We start from the raw sequence: 18106 nt of genomic DNA, 5'->3' as shown, positions 1-18106 counted from the left end.
TCTAATGCGTAAGTACTTACTGTTTGAAGTCATGCTTTTTTTTTTTCTAAATTTACAAATGAGACTCCAAGAGTTTGATTTATCAATGTAGAAACTGTTTTTATTACTAAAATCTCTAAGGCCCTGCCTCTCTAAACAAAAATAATCAAATGATTAAGATTTAAAGAGATTGGATAGGGTTGGCTTATTTATTTAAAAGAGATTGGCTTTTTTTTTTTTTTTTAATGAAATGTACTCTGACTTGACTCTCAGTTTGTTGTAATTGAGAATAGCACAGCCAGAGTGGCAGTTCCCAAAGAACATTCTGCAAAAGAGCAGTTCCATGTGATAGAAATAGAAGGTACATCAAACCTGGTGTCTGGGCCCCAGTGCATTTGGAAAATGCTAGATTTAAATACAGTCACTGTGTTTTTGGTTTGTAATGCAGAACATCTCAGTCCTTAATATGCTAACACATCTTTAAGAAGGTGATGTAGTAGGCAGTGTTTTCCCAGCTGAATTTTTTATTTTTTCTCAAGAGGTTAGAGACTCAGAAGCGCTACCCCGTACTTGGCCAACACTTCACCCCTTAGGAGCATATAGGGTGACCGTGGTCAAGTCACTTAAGGAAAACGAGACCCAGAGGGTTACTAAAAGAATGGGGAATTTGAGCTAAGGGTTCAAAAAATTATTTCCAGATTTTAAAAGAGGTGAGCCCAGAGAGGGGGGGATAGTTTTTATTTAAAGCATTATAACTATATTTTAAATGTTTAGTAGCATCCCAGGCCAGTCTGCCAAATTAGCCAGAATCAGGGTCTGACCATTTAGCCTGGTTTGTTTTGTTGCAGCTCTGGGATTAGATTTGGAGTTCTAAGCCAGAGACAACTCTAAGCAGAGCCATTGAGAACCCTGTGAACTGAGGCCATTGTTAGTCTGGCTTTTGTTGTCTTGAAGTTGGAAGGCTCACTTAGGCGTGCAGACCCTTGAGGGAAATAAGGGGTGTTTTGCAAACATTCATAAGTCAACATACGAAAGGCACAATGCTAAATTCCTACAAGGCACAATGCTAAATTCCTAGAAGCTAAGCGTGGATTTTCCCACTGCCGTTTCTCCTAGGACTCCAGACACATATATAATATGTAAGGAGTAGAATGAACTGGACAGATGATCGCTAAAATGAACAGATACAAATACACAAACATACAAAGCCAGCCCTCTTATGGTTAACAGCTACAGTCAATGGACGGCGTCATGCTTTTAACTTAGCTCTTTAATTTCAAACTACTAATTCAAATTTCTGATTGCTCTAGAAGAGTATCATCTGATGGAACTTTCTGTGATGACAGAAATGTTTGTTCTACGATGGCGCTTCCAATATGGTGGCCACTCATTACACGTGGCTATTGAGCGCTTAAAATGTAGCTCGTGCAACTGAGGAACTGGATTTTAATTTTATTCATTTTCTGGTTTCATTTAATTTTGTTAATTGAAGTAGCCATGCGTAGCTAGAGCTAGTATCGGATGGCCCAGCTCTACAATGAGGTATTTCAGATGTAGAATGAAATTTTGCATCCAACGGAACATAAGGAAAATCACTTGTCACTAGGTGCCACTGAGTGACTGGGCAATTGCTAAGAGCCATAAACAGCTTTCTGCAGTTGAAACTTTTGCCAGAAAACAAGACAACTATGGAAGTGGGTTGTACCACCACGGCCTTGCAGACCGATAGCTAAGCTCCACCCCCCCCCATCCCCGATTCCCGCCTAGATGCAGCTGCCTTAGCAGCCCAGAGCAAGTCTTCAGAAGACATCATCAAGTTTTCCAAGTTCCCAGCAGCCCAAGCTCCAGATCCCAGCGAGATACCAAAGATTGAGACGGATCACTGGCCTGGGCCCCCCTCACTTGCCGCCGTAGGTATGCAACTGCTGTGGCTAAGCCAAAATGGACAAATTGGTAGGAGATCACAAAACGAAATGCTTAAAACTATGCAAGAAAATGTGTCCTATCTTAAAGACATTTAGGAAAAGTATGACCAGAGCATTCGGGTGCCAAATGCTTCAAAATTACAAAAACCCAATCACGAGAGCCTTGCACTCACCAACCCGCTGAGAGACAGCCAGAACTGGTCTAAAACAGATGATCTGCAGGGACTCTCAGAGTTACTGCAGAACCAGTAACTTTTGAACTAGTTGAACCAAAGCCTCCCGCCAAGAACACCGTTTATAAGTAGAGTCTAGTGGGTGACTTTACCAAGTGTCCACAGAGGTGTGACTTCTTTCAGTGACATTTGTTTTAGGTTATTTCTGGGTTGAAGTTACAGTTCTCTTAACAGCCAGTCCTAACACTGAAGCACTTCTACCTTACTCGTGAGATCACGTTCTCCTTTACTAAGAAAGGCTGTCACCGAGTAGTAGGTGTTCTGGAATAACCACTCGTATGAAGTTGTGTGATTTTCCATCTCATTTCCATGAATTCTGCGCTAAAATGTCATGTTCGAGCTGCTTCATTCTTTGCTTTGAACCACAAATTTATGCTTTAGAACCATGTCTGTGTCTTTCCTGTTTTGCAAGTTGCAAAATCACTTGGCCTAAAGAGGGGTATTTAGCAAACACAGAAGCTAATACTGAAGATTTAGTGAGTCAGTTTTGCAAAGATAGAGCTATCTTCTCACATGTCTGTTGACAACCTTTTTTAAAAGGCCTTCAGTGTTCCAAATTTTCTTCATCATGCTTTTTCTCATCAAGCCATTTTCCGGAATAATTTTTGCAAACAGTATAAGTGGACTTTAAAGCAATCTATATTCACAGAAATACTTGAGGGAAAATCTCCCTCCTTAGTTCATTATTCCCAAGTACTCTGTATATTATGCTGACTTAAGATTTATTTAATTCTTGCAAACTTGTGTCTTTTCATTTTTATTAGCATAGATTAAAGAGAGTAAATTCACATTGACATTGATGATTTTAGGAACTAAGAATCAATCAGTCCTCAGCTTGTCCCTGCCAGTTTGTGCCCTGCAGGCACTTCTTGTGGCCTTTGAGGTTCGGTTCAGTCATGTTGCTTTGTGGGGACACATACAGCTAAATTTGGGGCAGAGGAAGAAGAATGTTTTGTGATTAAAATCATCACCACTAAATAGTTTTTGGGTTCCAAAGTGAAGCAAATTTCTGGCCCATTAATCAAAAGGGTAAAAACTGAGACTATAGGTTAAAGTTTATTTTGATTAGATTAGCAAGCTTGCCTGTTTCCTCCCACAGCCAGATTAATCCAAGCAATTTAGGAAAAACAATAATTATCTTAATTTTACAACCATTCGGACAGATTCCTCCCTTTCACTCCCTGGCTCCCCTTTTCCAAGAAGCTTAAAAATTGTAAGTGATTTGCTAGATTGGAATGAAATAAGTCACTTTTGAGCTGTATTAATGCTCTTTTATTGACCTATTAGCATAAAACTCTCTCGTGACCATTTTTGCCAAGGATTGAGGGAAGGAAAACATTGGAGACTCATCCCTTAAAAGGAAAATAAAAGCATGCTCTTTAGTGAATTTAAGGGCAGAGGGAGGGTGATTGTATGACAAGTCTGTTCAGAAAAAGAGAACACGAGAGAGTGACGATCTTACCTATTGGGCGGTATGTACGTGACCTTGGGTTCCCCTCTTTGAAACTTGACCTCCGAGAGATCCAAATAATAACTCTAGATGCCTTCCCACCTATGACAGAGGGCTGCGGCCAGTGGCTGATGGGATGACTGAGCCCCAGCCGTAAGGGCACGCCAAGTTCTAACTGAGCAGATCAGTTGTCGGGAGGCCAAAGGTCATGCCTTACCAGATCACGCGTTGAGCTGGCCTGTCAAAGGAGGCCCCCGTCGCGAGAAACCCACCCGCAGGGCTCAGTCGGCGGTGGGCCCCCTTTTCCTTGTGTTGTTCGTGAACGTTAAAGACTGCTGCCGATTTTGCCATCGGGACAAGTTGAGCGCAGGTGGACTAGTGCCTTAAGATCCCCTTGCCATGGGGCTCATGTGAGAAGTTGTCTTTGCTGTGGAATTAGGAGCCGACATGAGACGCAGACCTAGTGGCAGAGAGGAAGATGACGAGGAGCTTCTGAGGCGCCGGCAGCTGCAGGAAGAGCAACTGATGAAGGTTTGTCCTTAAGCTACTTTGCTGCAAAGTCTCCAATTCAGTTCCATAGACCCGGAAGTTTCAGTGAATGCGATGGGTGAGCCACCAAGGGAGTGAGAGGTGGTCCCGGCCCTCAAAGGGCCCGAAATCCGGTAGGCGACCGAAGACCGGCCTCAGGTGACTATAAGACAGGGTACTTAGTGGGTTCCGGAAGCGATGGCCCGGAAGCTGGAGGTCAGGGGGACGTGGAATGTTCGAGCTTCTGTGAGGAGAGCGTGACCGCGTGGGGCGTGTGTGTGCAGTGCACGCGTTGAAAGGGTGCCGAAGGGCCGGGTGGAGCCACGCTGTCACCCATGTGGTGCAACACCTGCCTTCCTTCCCCCAGGGCAGCTTCTGCTGAAGGAATTCCCTTGGGACTGAGTATTTGTCCAAGTCTTTCCTCGGGCCTTGTAGGACCTAATATGTTGATGTGGGCCAGGAGGGAAGGGACAAAATGGACTGCCACCAAGAAACCCGCATTCTACCCCTCCCACAACATCCCAGAAGACCAAAAGAAGGATAGTCCATTATAGCCTGGGGTAGAGGGAGCCAGGAAATTATATACCCTCCCGCCAATAAGAAACTAATGAATCCGCTCCAATGACATTTTCCAGAGACACTTAAGCATATGGGAAACGCACAAGATACTAGTTGTATGGAGGGAAAGGATACAAAGTTGCACTTATAGCATGAGCCCAGTTTTGTATAATATGCGCATGGAAAAATACAGGATGGATAAAAATCAAAATGTAAATGGTGGTTATCTCTGAGTGGTGGACTATGGGCTACTCTTCTCTCCTTCGAGATTTTCTAAAGTCTGTGCAACGAGCATACACTACTTGTGTTTTCTTGTTTTTAAACAAATCAGCGTAATTTCTTTTTTTAAAGATACTCTCCCCAAACTCCCCTCTGTGCTTCAAAAATCGGCATCCGCACATGCCTCCTGAGGTCACCTCAGGGCACGCTGGGCAGGGCGGAGGAGAGAGAACATTCTTCTGACATGGCCGAGGGGAATGGTATCTTGACATTAAAAAAGGCGAAGAGGGGTTCAAGGTTCAAAACCTGGCCTACCCGCTGGGGAACCACCGGCCTCTGGGTGGTTCACTCTAGAGTCAGAAACTTCTTGCAGGACCTTCTCAAACAGAAACTGCCATCTGTGACCATAATTGTGGACTCCTCTTTTATGTGTCTTTTCTCTGTGAATAGCTCAACTCAGGCCTGGGGCAGTTGATATTGAAAGAGGAGATGGAGAAGGAGAGCCGGGAGAGGTCGTCCCTGTCAGCCAGTCGCTACGATTCTCCCATCAACTCAGGTGAGCAGCGGACCCACTGCCTTCTCCCAGCAGGAGCCAGACCCCTGCCTGCAGGGAGCCTGCCTGGCCTGTTCCAGGAGAGGCAGGGACACTTCTGGTGTGTTCTCGGTGAAAGGAAGTACAGGAAACCCACTGCGTGTCAGCTTAGCTTACGAGGATGCTGTAGTTCTTCCTTAAACGTGTATCTTCTTCATGACGGAAGTGGCGGGGGGGGCCTGGGAGGATTTTCTGAGGGTCTTTTCAGAATATTCATCTTAGAGGGAATCCATGAAAGGAAATCCTTACAGAGAACAGATGCTTTTGGAGCATTTAGAGACACGGGTGTATCACGTATATCTGTAATGTATGGAATACACACACACACACACACACACACACACACACACACACAATTAGAAGTAAACATAAAGGAAAAGCTCAATCACTGAGAGGTCTAGATCAGGCAGGGAAGGAAGAAAGTACATAATCAGGATCTTCTGTCTTTCTGGGTTTTATGCCCCCTGCTGGGAGAGGAGGACATCCACATACACAGAAGTAGCCACTGATATTCTCTTACCCTAGAAAGGGTCTCAGACTTTCTAAACCCATGTACTTTCAACTCCTCTTACCTTATTTCCGTTAGAGAAGAACTATGATTTTTGGCTCAAGGGAACTTGATTTTGCAAGAGACTTCTTAACATTTGATGAAATTGCTTTACCCTTTTAATCTGGAACACTGTATGACAATGTGAATCAAGCCCTTATAGTTCATTTCATTTTGACTATTCTACTCTTTAAAAAAAAGAGAAAGGCAGGGCACCTGGATGGCTCAGTTGGTTAAGCGTCCAACTTCGGCTCAGGTCATGATCTCCCAGTTCCTAAGTTCAAGCCCTGCATCGGGCTCTCTGCTATCAGCACAGAGCCTACTTTGGATCCTCTGTCCCCCTCTCTCTGTCTCTCTACAGCTTGTTCTGTCTCTCTCTCTGTCAAAATAAACAAACTTTAAAAAAAAAGAAAGGGAGGGAGAGAATAGAATGCTTTTTGATTATAGAGACCTTGAACAACATTTTGAAGACATTGTGATTTTATATTCAGATATTCACTGAAAGAGCTGAAGACAAGCAGAGTTGTTTTTGATACTTTTGAAGGAGATTACTTACACACTGGGCTGGAATAGTTGATCAGTATATTTCCCCCTGCTTATATTTGTCGTAAGTCAGTGCCCTCTTAACCCACAATATTTCTTCTCCCGTGTTCTCAACTAGTGTGTACTTGTCCCTCTTAAAGTCTCTTTAACAGTATGTTTAATGCTCACTACATTCAAGCCCTTGTGTTAAACATTATTTCATTTATTCTCACAACATGCCATTGAAGTCGATGATGTTATTATTATCATCCCCATTTCATAGATCAGAAGACGGGAGCAGGAAATTTAGGTAACTTACCCAATGTCACATTATTAGTAACTAGCAAAACTAGGATTCAGGAGTCCAAGTGTTATAACCCCGGAGTGCACGGGAATGCCCAGCTGCCTCTCCAAGATGCCTCACTGGCATCCATCTTGCACTGAGTGGTTTGCTAATCTTCAGAGCTCCGTCTAACTCTATAGCCCTGTTCTATAAGAATATATAGCACTATATCTACATGAGTCAAGAAACAAAGACTAACAGAGATGAAATCCCGAGAGGTGCCAAGTTGCAGAGCCAGAACTCAAACCCAGGTCTGCTGCCCCGAAAGCCCCATAGTTGATGTAGTGCGAGGCTGTTGATTAATGGGATATTAATGGAGAGACTCCATGAATGGGGTGGCTTATCCCTCGCCTCTCCTGGTGGGCCAGGAGAGCATGACGTTTACACGGTTGGCTTTCAGGTCACTTATTGCTGCCAGACCAATGGGGCATGAACGTATGCATCCAGGTAGCCCTGGGTTCAGATCATCGCTTCGCGGTTTATAAGACGAGTGACCTTGGGCAAGATACTTAACTTCTCTTAGCCCCTATTTCTCCTATGAAATGGAAATAATAATGGTATCATTAGGTTGTATTGAGGATTCGGAGATAAAGCAGCATCAGGGAACTCTGTCCTTCTCCGTCCATTCCCTGCATGACCCAAATGTGGTGGCCTTTCAGGAACATTAGAGCCCAACATTATCTGGGTTATTTTTTTCCATTTTTCTATGGATCTTCTCTTCTGTAAGGTAGAAGATAAATTGTCAGTTTCGTTACAGAACTGGACTTCTGGGGGCACCTGGCTGGCTGAGTCGGCATAGCATGCGACTCTTGATCTTGGGGTCGTGAGTTCAAGCCCCCATTAGGGATAGAGTTTACTTTTAAAAGAAAGAAGCTTTTAAGAATTGGACTTCTGATTTCCTCTTTTTTTTCTTTTTTTACCTTTTCTCATTCAGCTTCACATGCTCTATCATCTAAAACCTCATCTCTCCCAGGCTATGGAAAAAATGGGCTTCACCGGGTAAGATTTCTCAATGAATTGTTCCTGAGTTTATTCCTTCTTCAGACCTGGTACGAAGTGCTGACATACTGTCTGAGTATGTCTGATAATATGGTCTCAGTCCTAGGATATGAAGAAAATTATAATCTCTGATATCGCGGCAAATCACTTTGAGTTACAGGCAGAATAAAATAGTTCTATTGAGAGAAAGAGAAATTGACTGTAGATGGAAAAATAACCTCTATAAGCTCGTGGGAAGACTACATTAATTGATCGTGTGGCAAATATTTCAAGCTAAAAGTAATAACTTGAGCCCTTGTCTCTGCTGTGAAAAGATACAGGAAAGTTCCTTGCAATCGCCCGCCCCCCAAAGCATAGGACAAATGTAATTGCGTAGCTGTGTGAAGAAACGTATTTTTATTTATTGGCAAAAGATAACCTGCTTATCCAGGTCCTGCTGCCATCAGAGGCATCACGAAAGACAAAGAGATTCCATAATAGTAGAAGAAAAATAACAAGGGCCCAGGAATTCAGCTCGGGAAGAACTCTTAGGATTCTGTAAATCCTTTCTTTCTTTTCGCCTGGCTCTAAAACCGTCACGGTGGAGTGGATTTTCTAACGATGTGTTGTTCTTCCTCATCTCAGCCTGTTTCCACAGACTTTGCTCAGTACAACAGCTATGGGGACGTCAGCGGCGGAGTCCGAGGTAAGGCCATCGCGGTCACACTGCTGACTGACTGGCTGTGCAGTCACAAATACATGGTCTCTGTTCGTGCAGTCTGCCCTCCGAAAGTCGGATCGCAGCTAGCCTGTGGGAGCTCACGGAGCATGTATTAAAATCGCAAAGCGTCACCCCTGAAATGAGACCAGAGAAGCAGAGTTTGTAAGAATGCATTCATTGCTCCTGCCGTGTGCCGAGCACTCCACCACATAGATCTCTGGAGTTACGGCACACTCTAAGCAAGACACGGCCCTCCTGTCAAAAATGCACATGAGGGGCGCCTGGGTGGCTCAGTCGGTTGAGCGTCCGACTCCGGCTCAGGTCATGATCTCACAGTTCACGAGTTCGAGCCCCGCGTCGGGCTCTGTGCTGACGGTTCGGAGCCTGGAGCCTGCTTCAGATTCTGTGTCTCCCTCTCTCTCTGCCCCTTCCCTGCTCACGCTCTGCCTCTCTCTCTCTCTCTCTCTCTCTCTCTCTCTCTCTCAAAACTAAATAAACATTAAAAAAAAATGCACATGAGTGGGGCACCTGGGTGGCTCAGTCGGTTGAGTGTCTGACTTCAGCCCAAGGTCATGATCCCGCACTTTGTGGGTTCGAGTCCCGCGTCGGGCTCTGTGCTGACAGCTCAGAGCCTGGAGCCTGCTTCGGATTCTGTGTCTCCCTCTTTCTATCCCCCTCCCCCACTCTGTCTATCTCCGAAAAATAAATCAACATTAAAAAAAATTATTAAAAAAAAAATGCACATGACCGAGTGAGACACAGGGACAGGTTGAGGTGACGAGAGAGAAGCTTCCAGAGATTCATGCTGTAAGCAGAGAAGGCGGAAATACCTTCAGGGTGTCGGGGAAAGCCTCAGTGAAAAAAAAGGGTGTTTTAACTGATAACTGAAACAGGAGTAGCATCTCCTAGCTTCAGGGAGACAGCGTGTCCAGAGACCCCAGCAGAGAGAAGAACACGGTGCCTTGTAGAATGTCTGCGGAATTGCAGTAGAATATTGTATATTAATGTGCCGTGTTTTTCTCGGATCTTTCTCTCCTGAAATTTTCTTTTTCTTTCCTTTCTAGACTACCAGGTATGGAACACTGTCTTTCTCAAGTTGTTGGCCACGCCAGCAAAACAGCCATTTACCAGTCCAGACTCGTGTGGCGGCTCGAGGGAAGGGTTTCTGTCGAGAAGATTCTTAACTTGGGTTGACGGGTCTGATTCATTAGCCCGGAGATGTGAGGAGCCGTAAGGATCAGGAATGCCCGATGCCCACGTCAAGCTGACCCCGCTGGCCTTGGGGACGTGGCATGAACCAGGCCAGGTGTCCGAGGACTCTTGCTCTGGCCTCAGAGCATCCTCTCTGTGGCAGAAGTGGACCAACATCAAGGGTCTGCCCACATACAGTTTTCCCTTTCAGTTTTAACCACTCCGAGCTTTGGGTCCTCCCCTCCTTCCCATGGTCCCAAATGAAAAGAAATTCCTGTCCTGTCTGGTACCATTTCTTTTTTCCTAGACCCTAGCCTTATAAAATCATGATGGAGGATGGGGGCGGGGAGGGGGGCGGATACAAAGAAAACTCAGAGTAAAGTAAGAAAATAATCACAGACTTGGAAATTTTTTAATATACTGTATACTTTCGTGTGTGGAGCCTAAATTAGGAATTAATAGTTGTTGTTTTTAAAGTTTATTTCCTTATTTGGAAAGAGAGAGCATGAGCAGGGGAGGGGTGGAGAGGGAGAAGGAGAGAATCCCAAACAAGCTCCGCATTGTCAGTGCAGAGCTGGACCTGGGACTTGATCTCAAGAACCAGGAGATCCTGACCTGAGCCGAAATCAAGAGTCGGATGCTTAACCGACTGAACCACCCAGGGGCCCCTCAATAGTTATTAAGCCAGGGTCTTTCCCCACTTAATGACAGAAGAACAGTATTCCCAGTATCCCTGCTCTTATGCAGCAAGGCTTTCATTTTTGAAATATTTATGGTGATCACAGTGGCACATCTGTAAAACAGGATTTGAGACAGAAACCGGGAGTTTGGGGAGGCCACACGGTTCCCCCCTCAGCTCCCCACGCTGTCATGTGCTCCTTAAAGCGGCTTTTCTGTTGCAGACTCTCCCAGACGGCCACATGTCCGGGACAAGAATGGACCGGGGGGTGTCCATGCCCAACATGTTGGAACCAAAGGCAAGTGGAGCCATTCTCCCGGCTCTCATACGGGAATAGCACACCGGGACATCACCCTGAAGAGATTTGGTCTTCTGCCGTTCCATCACACTCGGTGTTGAGGTCCACTTGCTTCCAGGCTGCTACATCACACAAGCCACATCACAGAGTACCCTGACTCTCCCCTGGTTTTGTCACACTGAGTCAACAGGTTTAAGCCCTCACTGGGTGCGGTATGATGTATCCACAGTGAAATACAGCACACCTCTCCTACGAGCTCTGTACTTGGCCCCTGGTACAAGCACTGCGAGGCACGCCCAGTGCAAAGTGGGGCACCCACAGACCGCCCCAGATGGGGTGACCAACACATCCCGCTTGCCCAGGACGCTCCCAGCCTGAGCCCTGAAAGTCTGGCATTCCAGGAACCTCCTCCGTGCCGAGCAAACTGGGATGATTGGTTACCCTAGCTCCAGACCATCCTGAAACTCCAGAGGTGTCCAAGGCTATGCTCCCTGGTGACCATAACTGGGACTTATTTCAGTGGCCTCCACCGGAGGGCTTCTGGGCCTGCCTGGCTGCATGGAATCATGAGCCGGTCATGGAACAAGACCGTTGAACCCTGCAAGGGTACCCTGTCATATAAACCACATTCCTGTCATTTCACTTCTAATTTTTACCTTTACCCCCAAGACATAATAGGTTTGTATTCTTTCACTCTACAAAGCCCTCCAAAGGCGCAGGGTCACATGAGACATGGTGAGTTGAGAATGTATGAGAACTGGTCCCTGTCCATTGGATATTTGAGGAACACCCATCATTCAGATTCTATAATTACAATGTCTTAGAAGCTCTATCTTGGGAGTGCTAGATTTTAGGTAGATTCTGCTTGTTCATAAAATGGACAACGGTGCTCTAGAAGAGGTATTTTTCTTTGCTTCTCAGATATTTCCATATGAAATGCTGATGGTGACCAACAGAGGGCGCAACAAAATCCTAAGAGACGTGGACAGAACCAGGCTGGAGGTAAACTAACTAACTAACTAAATACATAAATAACTAGTCCCAACTGCAGATACCTGTGCACTTCCCCCAACTTTCCCCAGGCAAAAAAAAAGAAAAGAATCAACCTCATATGTTAGGTAGAACTACAATAACTTGGGATGAAAACCCAAATATACACTTTAGAGATCAGCCTAAATGTGTGGTGAAACCCCAAAGATGACCCAGGAGGCACAGTATGATTTTAGTCATTTTCTGTGGGAACGATGTCGTCATCCTGATGGCCGGGGTTGTAGAGTGGAATGCATCCTTCTTCAGATACCCCAGAGCCTGACCTTTCCCTGAGCCTGGGCCCAGCTCGTCGCGAGAGGGAAGGGAGTGCTGGACGAAGAGTGTCTCTCTTGGCTGTTCCCACATGCCTTGTTGAAGGGTTCTCTGGGTGCACACACCCGAGACCTCCTCAGACATGGAATGCTGATCTTTATACTTTTCCATCTGAGTGATTTTAATTAAGAAAACCTCTGGCTGCCAGTCTTAAAAAGCATCATTACTTCTCCCTGACAAAAGGCAGTACCTGTGTATGTGAAGTCAGTCTGGCACAGAGAATAAAGGCTCTACTATCCTGAGGGAACTTTTTAGGAGAGACAACAGATGGAGTCTGTCCTCCTCACAGCCCAGGCATCCACCAAAACTCCTGCCGCTGAGCCAGGAGGGAGCCCCTGGGCTCCCCGGAGACCATTCTGGAAGTCTCTCTCTGGCTTTCTTATTACTATGGTCCATGTTCCCTGCATCTCCTCAACATCCCAGCGACCTGAAATGGAGTTGCCTCTGGGGTGATGGGTCACCTTCCTATGTCCCATCACCATTAAGTATATTCAATAACCATCAATACTCTATGAGCTCTTTTGTCTCCTGGCGGGGGTGCCTCCCCTGGGCCAACCAGGTCAGGATCCAGTGAGGCCAGGGCCTGCTAACAAGCTCAAGAAGTAAGCTCCTCTGCCATCATTCTGTCTTGCTCTTCACAATGATCCCCTGTAGACTTGAGAGCAACTCTCAAGGCTCAAGGCCATTCGGGTGGCCACCGGAACTTAACCACTGATCTTTTCTCCCTTCTCAGCGCCACTTAGCCCCAGAAGTGTTTCGGGAAATCTTTGGAATGTCCATACAGGAATTTGACAAGTTACCTCTTTGGAGACGCAACGACATGAAGAAGAAAGCGAGACTCTTCTAGGCCTCCCCCACCCCCTGCCCGCCCCCGCCCCGCGTAGACAGCAGGTAGAAAAAGGACTAACGTGGCGGTGACACATAAGATGTTGTGTTAAGGCCCAAACTTGATTGGAGAACTTTCAAGCTACTGTCCCTCAGCAACGACGAAAGGGGAAACCTGGTGAAAACGCCCACGAGCCACACTTCGGACCCACCACCGGCAACACTTGCCAAGAAGCAACAGGATAGAAATTTCTGTGTTCCCCACACTCGTGACCTTTTTCCATCACCTTATGTACGCAACAGTTCCTATAACTGTTGTCTCACAATAGTGCTGACCGTATGGGTAAGAGCCAGCAAGTGCCCTTAGGACGCCGCATGGAGAAAAGGCAGCTGTAGTAATTCCGAGGTAGGAATATATTTATTATGTAGCACTGTGGCTAAGAAGGAAGAGCCTGAGGGACATATCCATGCGGGCACACCACTTTGCGCACCCGTGTCCTCACTGGCCTCGCGAAGCCCGACCTGCGCCCCCCAGCAGGATGGAGATCAGCGTCGGGCCACCGGGCAAGCTCTGCTCTGAGGGGGCTGAATAGCAGCCAGAGTCACTTTTAACACGCTCCTTTTTCTCTACTGTTTGCTAGGACCTGGTTGGCAAATTACTTAGCTATTATTTAAAAACAAAAAAAAAAATTTTTTTTTTAAGAGAAAGAGAGGGAAATGGCACGAAAGGAATATCTCCCTTCATTCTTTTCCTGCTTCAGACTGTGTGCTTCATTCAGCCTCCCCACCACGGACAGCAGCTGTCCCCCGGCCCCACCGCCCAGAAAGGAAAGGGAGAGGTTCTCTCCGGTTGTGTGCTGTTGGATGACTTTTGCCCAGGGGGGCCGCGGCACTCTTGGCAAAAAGAAAAAAAACAAAAAAAACAAAAAAACACAAAGAAATGTGTCCCGCCCACGCTAGTCCTTCTTCCACCCAGCATCCTCTGAATCCGATCAAGCCCACCGGCGTTTTGGGGGGGTTTTTGAGGTCTTTTCAGTAGTCGGCTAAGGAAAGGGCACGCTTTTCTCTCTGCAATCTCTGCAACTCCAGGGTACATTGCTTCAGACTGATTTAATTTGGCCTTTTCAGCTTTCCTTCTTTGCCTAGCTCTGTTGACTTCATGGTGTGTGTGTGTGTGTGTGTGTGTGTGTGTGTGCGCGCGCGTGCGCGTACGTGGACGCACCCAGGGTAGTTTGGGGAGTCTGCGTGTACTTTTACATCTCACTTCTGCTTGAACGTTTGTCCGGCCAGGCGGCAGCTTTTCCAAGGAACATTTGCACACGTGCAGCTGACTCAAAGGGCGAGAGTGAGGCTACACCGCACCCAACAAGGCATCCTTCGTGGAAGGGTGTTGGGGTCAGAAGCCAGCATCCTCCGTGATTGATGGAGCTCAGGTCAGCAGCACGCCGAGGAGGAAACAGACCTCCGATCGGGCTGTGTGTGGAGCTCGGAGCATCGCACCAGAGTTCACCAATTTGGCAACACGAGATTTAAAGCGGGGCCTGGGATTTCACCAAAACGCGCGTGTAAGACCGCATCACGGTTCCCGGCAGCTTCCGGCCGTGGCTCAAATGACCTGTGAGTCGGATGAGGGAGGGTCTCTCCAGCTCCACACACAGGAGGCTTTCACATTTATTCATGTGCACTGGGGGCTCTGCCTAGGAATTGAAACTCTGTTTTAAAGCCAAAGGAGAAATCATGCGAATTCTCTTCCTATGCCTCCGATAATAAAGGCTCAGAAGTTCTTCCTGCTGGCACCAAGTATTTGAACTAGTTGGTAACTGACTCCAGTGGTAAAAAGCAAGGAAACTTGTTCCAGGGCCTGTACTGCGAACCTCTAACTTGTGACGCACTCCATCGCCCGGGTGCTGTGCTGAGCTCTGGGCCTGCTCAGTAGCACTGTCCTGCACCCTCCCCAAGGGGATCAAAAGCCGCCTGTCCTTTCAGTGCTAGACACTGAATGTTTGAGGACTGTTCTCACAAATAGGAGTGTGTGTGTGTGTGTGTGTGTGTGTGCGCGCGCGCGCGCATTGGACCTACTAACGCGTTTTGCAAGTGGCTCTGATGGAGTGGACGAAAGAAGACCGGCTCCTCCTGGGTCTGAAGCCTCCAGACCGCAGCTCGCAGTTTAGTGCCTCTTGCCTCGTTCAGTATTTCTGCCGCCCCGACTTCCCTCCGACCTCTCCTGCACCTGCCGCCTCAGGCCCGCGTATCCTAGTCCTTGCTTTGCCCTGGCCCAGTGGGAGGAGTGGAGACCAGAGGGTATTCCCAGTAATCAGTCACAAGCACGGCCAAATGGGTGTCCGTGCTAGGCTGGTGGAGAGAAGTTTTTCATTACGGGGATAAGAAAGGGCTCTCCATGTTTTCATTGGTTAATGAATTATGACCCATGTGCACATAGATCAAATGTCAGTGGAAGAAAAATCGCAGTGGTAGTTAAAGATCCGAACCAAAACCTCCCACCAGTGAAACTCTACTTCTGTTGTATCTTCTGAATTCAATTCTGCATCCAACTGGGGGATCGGGGGTGGGAAGCTTCTTTCCGTATTGAGCGTACTAGCTCATTTAAACTGCACCATGCAAAAATGCATTACCAGAAAACGTCAGTAGCCTCCCGTCTGCGGGCAGAGCAGCGCTGTGCTCTGGGGAGGGGTTGTAGACAACCATATCGTGAGGCGGGTTCCCCGACTCCACTCCCGGCAGAAGACTCCAGCTGGAGGGATGGGCCGTGGGGCAACCTGGTTCTCCTAACTGCCAAATCTATTCTATAGGCTACAATGGCCTCTCTGTTTTTTTTAAAAACCGGGCTCGGCATGCTTGTCCTCGGCACGTCCAGGCCACCGTGCAGGACATCCGCGTTCTCTGCTTGAACCCCACTCTGCACCGCACATAAAAATTCCACTTGTTAACGCAGCCAAAGGAACAGAGATTGTTCCCTCTAGGGAAGGACTCCCACAGCTGGCAAACTTTCCTGGCACGTCCCCCAAGGGCTCCATTTTTGAGGGTTGGGCCTACTTGCAATTCCTTAAGCACACACCGATTGCATGAAGCAAAAGAGGCCTCTGGCAACATGAAAGTCAGGGCTTCCTTTCCGGTTTCTCCCAGGAGAGCCAGGATACCATTTAGTCTTCCTGTGTGGTGTAAAAGGAGACGTGAAGATCATTTGGGAACTTGTACAGCCCGCCGTGCACCCACATTTTGGTTTGGGTTAGTTAGGAAATGTTCTTCATGTGACTCGTTCAATAACTAGCAGTAAACTGCCTGTTCTGTGCAACCTCACGCAGAAGAGCCAGAGTTCATGGGCACTGTGGCCCGCACTCCCCGTGCAGCTCACGTTCTCAGTCTGGTTGTGCCCGTCAACTCTACCTAGAGAAGCCTTGCTGGAAATGTTTATAAAACTTTCACCTAATTTCTTTACACTTGAAAGCAAACACCTTTTTCTAAAGAATTGCTTCTCAGATGATTATATCAAATATATACGCTTTTGCAAGTTAAAAAAAAAAAATTCAAACTCACTACTTTTGACTAGGTAGGTCTTTCTAAAAATTCTTTCAAAAAGCTTGGTGTTAGCGTCCTGCGCGTCGAAGGGGCAGGTGAGCCCTCTCTCTGACTGTCAGGAAAGATGGTGGAAGGAAAGGAACTCCGTGTCGTCCCCCCTTCTGTGTCCTCTGAGGCAAGCTCGATTTTTAGATCACGTCTTCTGCATTCCTGGTCACTGTTCAGTCTACACTTCCTCGGCCAGCCTTGACCTTCTTGATCTTTGAAATTGTTTTCTTTTGATAAACCAAGTGTTTGTGAGTAAGCCCCTACAACTCACTCATTAGTACTCCCTTTTGAAGAATGTTCTCTTAAAAAAAGATGATTTCAGGCTTGAGATTTACAGTTGACGCCACCTTAGAGTATAATGTACATTAAGGAAACTACCCGACTGTGTCGTAATGAAAGAAAGCGAAACGTTGACTTTGGCCTTTAAAAAAAAAAAAAATCGCTTTCCATTTGTTGCCCAGGAAGCAATGAGGAGATGGCGATGGATATGCTTTGCATGTGGATTTTTGTGTTTTCATTTGGGCAAATGTAACTTATGGCAAACTCAGAAAGGGGGAGGTGGTCCGTTTAAGCTGAAAGAAACTTTCGAAACAATGTATGCAGACACAACAAAATCGAATCCAACATTTTCTGACGCTTGATGTAATCGACTGGCAATTGTTATCATTAAATAAAATTCTTCCCCAAAGTGTCTTTCTCAAGAGTGAAGATCCCGTGAGTCACTTTTGGAACCTATTCACCAAAGGTAGCAGGAGACAATACTATTTACGCCAACATCCAGAAAGGCGGTGAGCCACTTGATGATGGTCTATGCCCATGTTTCTTTATCCTGTGGAAGAGAAAACGGTTGTCCACGATATCGATGTTCCTCTTGGGTTCTGTGTACAGACCCGTCCGGTAACAAATGCGTGTGGTTTCTGTGAGTGGCCGACAAATCTCTTACCATCCTTTCCTTTTGAGTTTGGTTTAATGGAGTTTTTTTTTTTTTTGCAAGTGTCAAAAGACGTCCAGTTCTTCCCTCCCTTTCAGAAATATGAAAGTGAATATTTGGAAGAGCTGCTGTTGGAAAGATGTGTCGTGTCCCCCGTGAAAGTGAGTGGGTGTCCGTCTGTGCCCCGAATACCACATACTAGTATGCAGAGGCAGGGGCGGCCAGCTGGCCCCACGTCGCTGTGCTTTATGGCCCCGACCTGCCCCACGCTCCTGTCGCAAGCAGCACTTGCCGCTTCCCTGCCCCATACTCTGTGTCACTGTTGTGCACTCGCCACTCAGTGAATAAAGTGTGTGCTTTATTCTGTTCATAAATGCCTCCATGCCGTGTTGCCTTTCTTGCTTCCCTGCTCCCTTGAAAGGTCTGTCCCATTTGAACAAGTACCAGCCTGACTTATGACCAGAACAAAATCAGAATACCAAAGCTTTAGGAATGCATTTTTGTCACATAGGAAGGCCGTTGGGGGGTGGGGGGTGGGGGGGAATGCAACAAATAGCAATGGTGTGTTCCAGGACAGTCCAGGAATCCAGACCGGATTGGCCAAGTTGACTAAAGGAAAAATATTGAAAAGAGCTTTGGG

The 18106-nt window shown here is 46.7% G+C and overlaps 1 protein-coding gene across 27 annotated transcripts in view; it reads left to right on the top strand.

Moving 5' to 3' along the window:
* ABLIM1 (actin binding LIM protein 1) overlaps positions 1-17836 on the top strand; it is a 300499-nt gene extending 282663 nt beyond the window's left edge. For 15 of the 27 annotated variants that reach the window (XM_043597635.1, XM_043597630.1, XM_043597643.1 and 12 more), the window contains 9 exons: positions 1747-1893; positions 4027-4118; positions 5343-5448; positions 7831-7895; positions 8520-8580; positions 9660-9667; positions 10689-10763; positions 11685-11765; positions 12859-17836. In XM_043597635.1, coding sequence (XP_043453570.1) covers positions 1747-1893; positions 4027-4118; positions 5343-5448; positions 7831-7895; positions 8520-8580; positions 9660-9667; positions 10689-10763; positions 11685-11765; positions 12859-12972 — 749 coding nt within the window. In that variant the 3' untranslated portion in view covers positions 12973-17836. The remainder of the gene's footprint in view (positions 1-1746; positions 1894-4026; positions 4119-5342; positions 5449-7830; positions 7896-8519; positions 8581-9659; positions 9668-10688; positions 10764-11684; positions 11766-12858) is intronic. The other 12 variants (XM_043597641.1, XM_043597636.1, XM_043597628.1 and 9 more) reach the window with 2 other exon arrangements.
* The last annotated feature ends 270 nt before the right edge of the window (positions 17837-18106 follow it).

Source organism: Prionailurus bengalensis, chromosome D2 (genome assembly GCF_016509475.1).
Source record: "Prionailurus bengalensis isolate Pbe53 chromosome D2, Fcat_Pben_1.1_paternal_pri, whole genome shotgun sequence".
Taxonomy (NCBI): domain Eukaryota; kingdom Metazoa; phylum Chordata; class Mammalia; order Carnivora; family Felidae; genus Prionailurus; species Prionailurus bengalensis.
This window is presented reverse-complemented; position numbering and strand designations above follow the sequence as displayed.